The following is a 10,890-nucleotide window of genomic DNA, read 5'->3' on the forward strand; positions in this document are numbered from 1 at the left end:
ATGAGCTTTCTATTCCTTCTACAGGGGCGGGCGCTCTGTGACGCCGACCCGTTGCCTAAGCATTGTGTCTCCTGCTAGCCAGCTAGCAAGCTTTTCTGTCAGCTGTTTATGAAACTGTATCGAGCAGCCAGGTTTTAAAAGTGTTCTTACATTTGTTGGTAAAGATCTGAGGACGTGTTTAACACATAAACGATGTGTGGTGTTGTTGTCTAACCAAATATATAAGGTGAGACTGTCGGAACAGCGCAGCTAGCCGGGTGTCAGTGCAGGCTAGTGGATGTGTTTCTGTGGTAGCCCCAGGTTAGCTCGATAGCTAGCTGAGCAGCGGTAACACGTTTTCTCTTTAAAGCCACCGGGAGGAGGAATGAACCATAAGAGTAAGAAGAGGATTAAAGAGGCGAAACGGAGCGCCAGGCCCGAACTGAAGGATTCATTAGACTGGATAAAACACGGCTATCATGAGACTTTCGACCTGTCGCACATCACCGTGAAGGTAACTGTCAATGTAGCACTGTAAGCTAAGCTAACATTAGCTAGCCGCAGCGCTCAGTAGGAGTGCAGTTTGTCACGTAGACACCGACCTGCCGAGCCGGTGTTTCACCAAATCATCTCACCGGTCAATGTCTGAGTCATGATGGCTTTAATATCAGGTCCTGACAACTTTTCTCTTATTTTATCACATATTTGATTTTTTACAGCTGATACCGTCATGTGAGATGTGCTGAAGTGATATCTGGCCATGTATGAACACATATATGTCTGCATATTTATATTTATGGACATTTATCTGATCCAACATCTGTTCTTCATGTAACTGAACACTGCACGAATATACTGTGCAATGTATCCCCATATAATTAACATTTAAATAGTAGAAATGTAGTTTTGTAATAAATGTATATCTTAAAAGTATTATACTAATGTTATAAATATGGTAAAATACTGTTACCCTAAAGGCCTGTGAAGCCTCATGTGCTGCCTGTGTGCTTTGCAAAATACTTGGAAATAAAAGTATTTTATATTCTAAGAAAGATTGTGTTTATCAGGCAGAGATGGAGAAGACACAGTATTCATTAACACAATAAAACAAGCAAAAGTAATTATCATATTTTTCGTGCATAAACCCAACCTGTAAATTCACCTTAATGCAGTTGTAATGCATTGCACATGACAGTTCAGATTTTGGGGTGTCTGCACCACATCTGTCAGTCACTGGATGTAAATGTGAAGTTACTACTAATGTTTACTACTAGTTTGCGTGGTGCAACCAGTTTTAATGAAATAACGTGAAAACCGTATATTCACTTGGTAAATGTTGTATTTTGTAGGCTAAAGTTTAACTAGAAGTATAGGTTAATAAGTATTCAATGTGAGTATGTTTTCAGGAGAGTATCTGAATGAGCTAAATCAGGTAGAGATCATCAAATGTTAGTCTTTAGTACAAGAACCCAACTGATGGCCTACATACCTGATTTGTCTAATTTAGTTCTGTACTTGTACGACTGTGAGCGTCTCCTGTGAGGAGCGCCGGTCTGACTGAGCTGCAGGGCTGCAGGGCTGCACTGCTCACCGTCAGCAGCCTGTCGGACCATTCTGCTGTTGCAGTAAACAAAATGGAGAACGGCAGAGTTATTTAGAGACAAGTTCTCATTCTTAGCAATGTGAGTTGAGAAATAACAGCAGCTGCTGTGGTGTTATGTTGTTCTGCGTCTCTCTGCGACTGTGTGTGTGTGTGTGTGTGTGTGTGCGCGTGTGCGTGCGTGCGTGTGCTTGCGTGCGTGCGTGTGCGTGCGTGCCCTCAGGTTATGAAAGAGGTGTTTAAAACAAAGAAGAACAAGCAGTCAATCACAGCACTGACCTGAATTCCTCAACACAAGAGTCTGTTGTACAGATACTCACCCTGAGCTCTGTGTCCTGATGTTTGATCAACACAGGAAGATAAATACAGTTGGAAGGTTTCACACCTGTGTTCTGAAGCTGCGACTCCATTTTATAATCCAAACAAAGATGGTAGCTAGAAACGGGTTAAACATCTCTTTTTGTGCGACAGGAGAATAATTTGGGATCCAGGTGGACAGAAGAGTCTTAAAAATGCTTTGAGAACAGTTGAGAATGAAACACTGTACTGACACACGCTTTGTTCCAGGACAACGTAGAGCGTGTGGACACCCTCCACCTCAGTCCTGAGGAGTTCATCCAGCGCTACGAGCGGCCCTACAAACCCGTCGTCCTGCTCAACTGCCAGGAGACCTGGCCCGCTCGGGAAAAATGGACTCTGGAACGCCTCAAACGCAAATACCGCAACCAGAAATTCAAATGTGGCGAGGACAACGATGGTTACTCGGTGAAGATGAAGATGAAGTACTACATGGAGTATCTGGAGACCACGAGGGACGACAGCCCGCTCTACATCTTTGACAGCAGCTACGGTGAACACGCCAAGCGCCGGAAGCTGCTGGAGGACTACCAGGTGCCGCTCTTCTTCAGGGATGACCTGTTCCAGTTTGCAGGAGAGAAGCGCCGCCCGCCGTACAGGTTTGATCTTTGTTTCACTTTTTAGATGATTAAAGTTTCTCTGTGGAGCTGCTGTTTTTCAGGATGGCAACAGAAAGTCACATTTTTTTAATCCAGTCATAGCGGACAAACATTCTTTACATCAAACCCAAGAAGGTTATCATCAGGGTCAGGATTATTCTGTTGCCATCCAAGGATGATTCAGTCCCTCCAATGAGAAAAAAACAAAGTGTGAAAACCCGACAGACTACTAATGAAGAGTGGCCGGTTGAATAAGAGTTGAATATCCACAAGCTGCATGTTGACAATAAAAACAGCCACCTGTCAGTCTCATGTCACTCACCTGGTAAATCGTCTCCTCTCAGGTGGTTTGTGATGGGTCCGGCCCGCTCCGGCACCGGCATCCACATCGACCCGCTGGGCACCAGCGCCTGGAACGCTCTGGTTCAAGGACACAAGAGGTGGTGTCTGTTCCCCACCAACACCCCCCGAGAGCTGATCAAGGTGTCCAGAGAGGAGGGAGGCAACCAGCAGGACGAGGCTATCACCTGGTTCAACGTGGTTTATCCCCGGACGCAGCAGCCAAACTGGCCTCCAGAGTTCACGCCGCTGGAGATCCTTCAGAGACCCGGAGAGACCGTGTTTGTGCCTGGTACATATAATAATATATATTCTGCAGCTTTCTTCTTGTAAACAAATCTCATGAAAACAACCAAACCAACAATTATTTGTTTTTTTCCTAATTTTAGTTCTTTAATACTCTCTATCTGCTGACTCAGAGTCTGGTCAGTGACATTCACCTGAATGTTGATTAAATGCGTCTGAACTAAGAGCTGAAAATGACTTCCTGACTGTACAGAACTGGTTGTCGAGTGGTGTCACAGAGTGAAACTTCTTAACTCACAGAGGATCTTTTTGTTGTTCACGATTCGTCGAGTAGTCGATTAAAAGTTTCTCCCTTCACTAGTTGGCACCAGAAATACTTGTCGGTTAAATATTTGAATATTTTGTTAATATACACATTTAAACACATAATTGCACTGAGTTTTACACCTTTCCAGTCGAGTTATGCTGTCAGAATAGACAGAACCGCTCGACTGGAGCGAAGCTTGTAAGTTGTCATGTTTATGTGCAGTGTTCATAATGCACAGTACAAAGTGCCACACATTTCAGCAGCATTTTATGTGTTTTCTTACTTTTAGACTTTTCAACTCATCTTAGTTTGAGCTTCTGTTTAAACTTAATAATTTAGTTCTGCATCAGGTTTCTTCCTGCAGTAACATCAGTTAGTGATGCTCTGAGCTCCCTTTGTCATTTTAACTGGCTAAACATGAGGAGCTGCTTCCTGAATGTATTTTCTTAACTCTAATTATGAGTCCGGCTGTAAAGAAAGTAAAGAAGAGTTTCTTTTCTATGAACACAGTGTTCAGTCTCTCAGCGGCGTCCTGAGTTTGAGGTTCAGACAGTTTGTGTCAGCAGAGTGAAACCAGTGTGACCCAGATTCGCCTAATGCTACCAGAGCTGATGGTGATGAGGGTGGATTAAACCCAGGATTTAGACCTCACCTGTCTGACACTGAACTCCTCAGTGACTGTTCGTCTGTAGTGAAGTTAATTATCCAGTTAGTTATGTTCACAATATAATTTGACACTTACAAACTAACACTAGCACAAAAAGACAAGTAACCACACAGCAACTATGCCGTCATCTCCAACTGCTCCCTCCTGATTTAAATAATAATTTGTAGACAGTGTTTCCTGATGTCAGTGCTGACTCTGTCTGTGTCTGCAGGCGGCTGGTGGCACGTCGTCCTCAACCTGGACACGACGATCGCCGTCACTCAGAACTTTGCCAGCACGACCAACTTCCCCATCGTGTGGCACAAAACAGTCCGAGGACGACCCAAACTCTCCAGGAAGTGGTACCGGTAAGGATTCAACACCGCTGCCATGTCTGTTTTTATTATGTAATGAAGCACCAGCTGCTTCTCTGAACCTTCTCAAACTGCTCAGTTACAGTTTCATTAGCTGCTTTTGCTAAAAATGGATTTATTAGTCATGTTTCTGTATTCTGGTAAACTTGATTACACAACAGGTGTTCTGCTGAAGTGACAGCAGCTTGTGAACTGTGACACTTCAGAAACACAACAGGTCTCAACACTGTGGCCTCAGTCAACTAATTTATTATATAAGATCTTTTCAAAGTAAAAGCACAGACCAAAATGTGTCTCGAATCCTTTCTGAAAGTCATCGAGTCTCCAGATTCAAAATCCAGTTGACTTCTTTGATCGATTAGTTCCTGATTTTAATCATGTCTCCACTTTGAGACTGTATTTTATTTTGGTAACGATCTTGTGTTTTGACATTTAACATTTTTGAAAGTTCTACTTTCAAATATTGACATATTTTGAGATATTGATAAATATCAATACTAAATAGTGTTTCAAAAAAATGTCACAGTAATGATACTCCAGTATGGACTGTGTTTCTGTCACACAGTCCGACCTCCTCCAGAACTTAATTAAATTAGATGATGTTTTGCTGAACACACAGAACACCTGAAGCCTCGTTATATTTACCTTTTAATAAAAATCTGACATTTTATGCCCCCAATGTGTCCGTTTTTCCCTGAGGTATCGAATATCATTATTTTTCAAGGTCTCAAAGTATTTCTACTACTTACTGATATTTTTGATCCCTTATTGATCCCTGTGGGGGAAATTATGTATATTAATATTTGATAAGTAGATTACAGATGTCTTTTATTTTGAAATTAAGCTGAGCTGAATCATTAGTTAGAGCTCGTCTCCACCTCATATTTACATGTGATCTTATTTGAGTGTCTTGTTTCAGATAAATCCTGTAAATGCAGCCGTCGGGTCTCTCAGAAGACATTTTATTCAGACGGACATGACTGAGAGTTAAAGTGTGTTTTTGTTGTTCCAGGATTCTGAAGCAGGAGCGTCCCGACCTGGCCGCTCTGGCAGACAAAGTGGACCTTCAGGAGTCGACGGGCATCGCCTCAGACAGCTCCAGTGACTCTTCATCATCCTCCTCCAGCTCGTCCGACTCCGACTCTGATGTACGTGCTGAAACACACACAAACACACACACAAGCTAAGCTAACTAAGAATAATCTGAGAAGCGGCTCGTTAAAAGTTCAAACATACTGTCTTCAGTCACTGTTGATAGTCCACAGTGTGTCGGGGTCACACATGTCTGAGGTTGCAGCAGCTGCTAACATGTGACATGCGACACCGTCAGTCTGAGCGTCTGTACTCTCTGTCCCTGCAGGCCGAGTCGGGCTCCGAGGGCGACACCTCCTCTCACCGCAGGAAGAAGAGACGCACCTGCGGCATGACGGCCAACGGAGACACCAGCAGCCAGGACGACTGCGTCAGCAAGGAGAGGAGCTCGTCACGGTGACCTCCGTCCAGCCTCCGCCCGCCTCCGCCCCGACTCCTCACGCTGCTAGTCTAGCTTAGGTAAATGTCTGAACCCCTGAGTGACGGCCGCCTTAAAGACAAGATGGAGGTGTAGATGAAGGAGGAGGATCTGCTGGAGACCTGCCACCACTGTGCTTTCAACAATCTGTCTGTCCCTGTGGCTTCTGTAGTGATGAACTGACCAGTAACAGACTGGTGACGTCATACTGGGAACTCGATGGGCTTTAAAAGTCTCTGAGCTGCTCTCTCATGCGAGTTTGGTGGGAAAATGTAGGTGATGTAATATTTTTAGTTAAAGGTGGAGACACCTTCATGATCCTCTGTAGTTTAACATGCACCAAAAGGTTCACGACAGCGGTGCGGCGATTTGATCTGGAGAGGATCACCAGCAGCCAGATATCTGAACGCTTAACGATTTTAAACCAGACTAACTTTAATTAACAAAGTCATGAAGAGTTGGGCCTCTAGCTCCACAGGCGTGAATCTGTGTAAACGTGCAGCTGAAGCTTTGAGCAGACGGAGAATCCAAAATGGAGGACGTTTAAACTTCTTCACAACAGAGACATGAGCAGCGTCTGACATCACCCAATCATTACTCACTGCAGGCTCATTCTGTCATCACTGACAGGTGAACTACAGAACATTGCATTCTGGGATTGTTAGCAGACGAGTGTACGCACAGTTATGAAACACATCTCAATAAAATGTCAGAACTTGATCAATCTGAAGATAAGAGGTTAAACATTAGTCGACTGATCGATCAGAAAATTAATTTGCAGCAGTTTAGTTTTGATTAATCATTAAAGTAATTTTTAAAGCAATTATGTCAAAATAAATCTGTTTCAGCTTCTTAAATGTGAAGAGTTTTAATGATGAGAGGAAAAGCTCTCTTATCATCAGCAGTTCAGACAGTTTATTGAACGATGTATTCGTCAGGATCAATATGTGAGAATTTTTAACTGAAAGCATTTTAAAAATTAACCCAAATTATCAGCAGAATGTGAAGAAACAGTTTTGACGATGTGTTGAAGTAGCAAGCTAACCAGCTAACCCTCGTGCCTGAAAACCTCTTTCTCCCAGCAGCCCATAGCTCCTGTGCTAGCAGTGTAAACACCAACACTCCCTCCTGGTTGTCTGGCTAACTGCAACAGTAGCTACAGTCGTAGCAGTTACTCTGGTGATATGCTGCCTCTGTTTGCAGAATGAACCTCTTAAAGTCGCACAATGGAACAAAAACATTGCGTCTACAGCGTGTACACTGAATCCCAGAATGCACTGCTCTTCACTTTATAAACGCCTAATGTACGTGAGATTTCAGATGCTAATGTGAAGAAGATTTTACGTCCTCCATTTTGAACTCTCTGACTCTCCGTACCCTTAAAAATCAGCTGTCAGGACGTCTTTTTTGATGGTTCACACTGCTCATGCTCACACACACACACACACACACACACACACACACACACACACACACACACACACCTCTCGCCTGTTATCTGGAGTCTTTACGAACGCACTAGAAGACTGACAGAGCGTTTAATTTTCCACTGAGAAAATATCAAGTCATTATTTTTGCAGAGTTGGTTCAATGAGCCACTTCAGATTGAGATACTAACTCCTACTAATTGGACACATTATGTTTATTTCTGGTTGTTTTTGTCAGATTTCTGTCGGCTGCTGGAGGCAAATATTAGTTTGTGATGATCTCAGTCTGTAACTGATGGGCTTCATGATGTCAGCAGCTGTTAACGAGCTCGTCACACAGCTCATTACTGTTAGATCATGGTCTTGTTGCAGCTGTGGAGCTAGAGGCCTGTGTCTTTTATATTCGGGTCCAAAATGAAACCTCACGGTTGATTCAGTGTAACTCTGGTGTCTGCTGGTTCCTCCTTCAGATGGTTGGAGGTGATGTCGTCTCTTCTGCCTTTGATGATTGAACTTGATGTCAGCAGCCTTAATGAAATTCAACGACGCGTCGGAGCAGTTAAACGTGTCTCTACCTGCTGTTTTACTGTGTGAACTACAGGAAGCGACTCTGGTGTGCTCGGGTGGTGGAGGAGGTGGTGGAGGGAGTTTCAGGAGCTTTCTGTCATTGTGATGTTCTGCTCGGTGCCATACAGAACGCTGCTGAGGAGCAGGAGGCTCGTTAAATGTTGACTCGTTGGTTTTGTGCTGTGACAGTAGGGGGCACTACATTGACCAGAATGCACTGCTGCAGTTGGAGCTCCAGACGATGAAGAGCTGAGCAGTTAATGAGCATTTCTTCAGGTCCTGCAGCTCGTTAGAGGACAGCTGAGACTTCAGAGTGAGTCGAGTTACTAATCAGTGACTTACTGTGGATGAGGAGTCAAACAGGGACGTTTTATTATTGATTAATCTGAAGATTAGAGCTGAAACTTTGTTGATTATTGAACAGAAAGTAAGAAATTAATCTGCAGCAGTTTATTAATGATCAATTCAGCAAAAATATGTTTCCAGCTTCTTAAACGGGACTTTTTCTTCAACCAACTGAATATCAAAAACAAAACGACCGGTCATTTCTAACTAAACCACCAGAAGCACTTTTGTCCCTGGAGGAGGTTCATGGATGATGCAGAGCCACTCTGTTAATTACAAAATGGTAATATTGATTTGGTAAATTCTCCTGAACATCACCTGCTGAGACCGAGAGGTCATGAAAAATGTTGATAAACGGTTAAAACATCCAGTTTCTGTGGTCAAAAACTCGACCAAAGCTCCTGGAACAAAGAAAGAAAAGAGACGAAGCCTGAAAACATAAACAACATAAAGAATTCTAACGTTTTGTTTGAAAAACACTTTTACATAATTAATCGTGTTAAACGACATCCAGTTTAAATCAGTTCAGTAGAAGATGTTTTAAAGATGTCGATGAAGGAACGTTTGAGCTCATCTGACAAAAAACACTGAGAGAAAATTGCTGCTACAAACAATTAATGTAGAAAATACTCAGCAGATTAATCGCTAATGAAAACAGTCATTAGCTGCAGCCTTACTGCTGATTATTCCTCCGCTAATTGTTCTTTATAACATCAGAAAACTGTCATCTAAAACATAATTGAATTGTTTTTTTCCGAAACTCAACGAGATTCAGTTTACAAACAGAAAAGAGAGAAAATGTTGACGTTGGAGAAGCTGGAAACATCAGCAGGACTTTAAAATGGATCGTTATCAGATTAGTTGCTGATGAATCTTCTGAGGATCGTCTGTTGGTATGAAATCAGCTGTGACGTTCTCCAGACTCATCCGTTGCTGTTTCTGTGTGCAGTCGATGTAAATGTGTGGCTTTAGACTAAAGTGCCTATAAAGAAGTAACGTGGAGGTGTGTTTGCGACTGACTGCAGGGAGGCTGTGGTTCTGTTGGGTCTGTTGGTTCTGTTGGGTCTGTTTGGAGGCACTGTGTTGGTCTGTGAGGTCGGTCACACGGTGCCTTCAGTCCGTCTGTCGAAGGTCGTCTGAACTGATCTGAGCTCAGCTTCAGGTTGAAATGTTGCTGAAGAGGAGCCCGATGAGGTGAATTAACTTTTGTCGCTCAATAAAATCTTTTCTATGATTCAACATGTTTGTCTAATTGTTTTTGTTTATAAAATACTTTTGCAGAACTCTTCAAACGTTTTGTTCAAAATCAAAAGATATTTATTTTATTGTGATATGAAGAAGAAAAGCAGCAAATTATTTCATTTGAGAAGCTGAATATTTGAGATTATTTAGCTTTTCTGTTGTTTCTGCTTGAAAAATATCTGAAATTATGAACCGATTATGAAAGAAGTCGCCCGATATCTTTCTGTCACCTGATAACCTGCTAATCAACCAGCTATCCTGGTTTTATATTAAAAAAATCTAGTATAAAGTAAATCTAAGTATGACTCTATACTGTCAAACACTGGCCTCTTAAAAGAAAGGGGAGTTCATCATAAAAACAAACCGTGAGCAGAATGTGATTTAATCAGGTATGAAAGGGTTAATTTGTTTGTTTTATTTCAGAAATAAAATCAGTTCAATAAGATTTGAAACTGAAACAAACTTGTTGTAAAACTGCAGATTTTTAGATTCACAGGGATTAAATTAGACCTGTAATAAAGAACCCAACAGTCACTCCAGTAAAAGTAAAGATATCATGTCAACATGTTACTTTGTTAACAGTGAAAGTCACCCGTATGAACAGTACTCGAGTAACAGTATCTGATATTAAAAGTACTTAAGTACCAAAAATTCTACTAAAAGTGAATGATACATATACTGTATTGACATGTTTGTTTATATTGTAAACTATTGATCGACTGATGATCAGATCTGATAAAGATAAGTAAAGAAGCATGAAAAGAAAGTACACATAGCCGTACCAATGATGAAATGTAACTAAGTACATTTACTCAAGTACTACAGTTTGAACCTGTACTTGAGTATTTCCATTTTCTGCTGCTTTATTCTTCTACTCCACTACATTTATATCTGATCCCTTTAGTTACTTGTTACTTTGCAGATTACATGCTGCATCAGAGCCAAAGTAGCTCATTTGAAATTAATTTATTTGGATGTAAATGCATGTAAATATATGGGTCAGTTTTTGAGTTAATATTTCATTTCATTTCATTTCAATTCAATTATTTCATTTAATATCAGATACTTAAGATAAGATTTAAGAAGAGTTACTGTAACTTAATATTTCTTTACTTTTACTCAAGTATGACTCTTGGGTACTTTTTACGACACTGCCTCTCCTCCTGAGTGCAGCAGTCCTACTTGAGTAAATGTACTTAGTTACATTTAACTGCTTTTCATAAAAACCTGTTTTCGTGTCTTATTGTGACATCTAACAGGCAGTAACACACACTTCCGGTCCGGCCTTTTATTTTTGAAGCACCTCCGGAAGTGTGTGTGTCGGTGTTTAGCCCGCGCGGAGGAGAGGCTGA

At 41.7% G+C, this 10,890-nt stretch overlaps 1 protein-coding gene across 1 annotated transcript; it reads left to right on the top strand.

Moving 5' to 3' along the window:
- Window positions 1–77: 77 nt before the first annotated feature.
- jmjd6 (jumonji domain containing 6, arginine demethylase and lysine hydroxylase) lies at window positions 78–9,535 on the top strand. The gene is made up of 6 exons (XM_073494404.1): window positions 78–493; window positions 2,147–2,535; window positions 2,880–3,166; window positions 4,306–4,441; window positions 5,460–5,595; window positions 5,808–9,535. Exons 1-6 carry the CDS (start codon window positions 365–367, stop codon window positions 5,937–5,939), a joined length of 1,209 nt encoding a protein of 402 aa, XP_073350505.1. The 5' UTR covers window positions 78–364; the 3' UTR covers window positions 5,940–9,535.
- The last annotated feature ends 1,355 nt before the right edge of the window (window positions 9,536–10,890 follow it).

The sequence above is a fragment of the Pagrus major genome, chromosome 23 (assembly GCF_040436345.1).
Source record: "Pagrus major chromosome 23, Pma_NU_1.0".
In the NCBI taxonomy this organism is placed as follows: domain Eukaryota; kingdom Metazoa; phylum Chordata; class Actinopteri; order Spariformes; family Sparidae; genus Pagrus; species Pagrus major.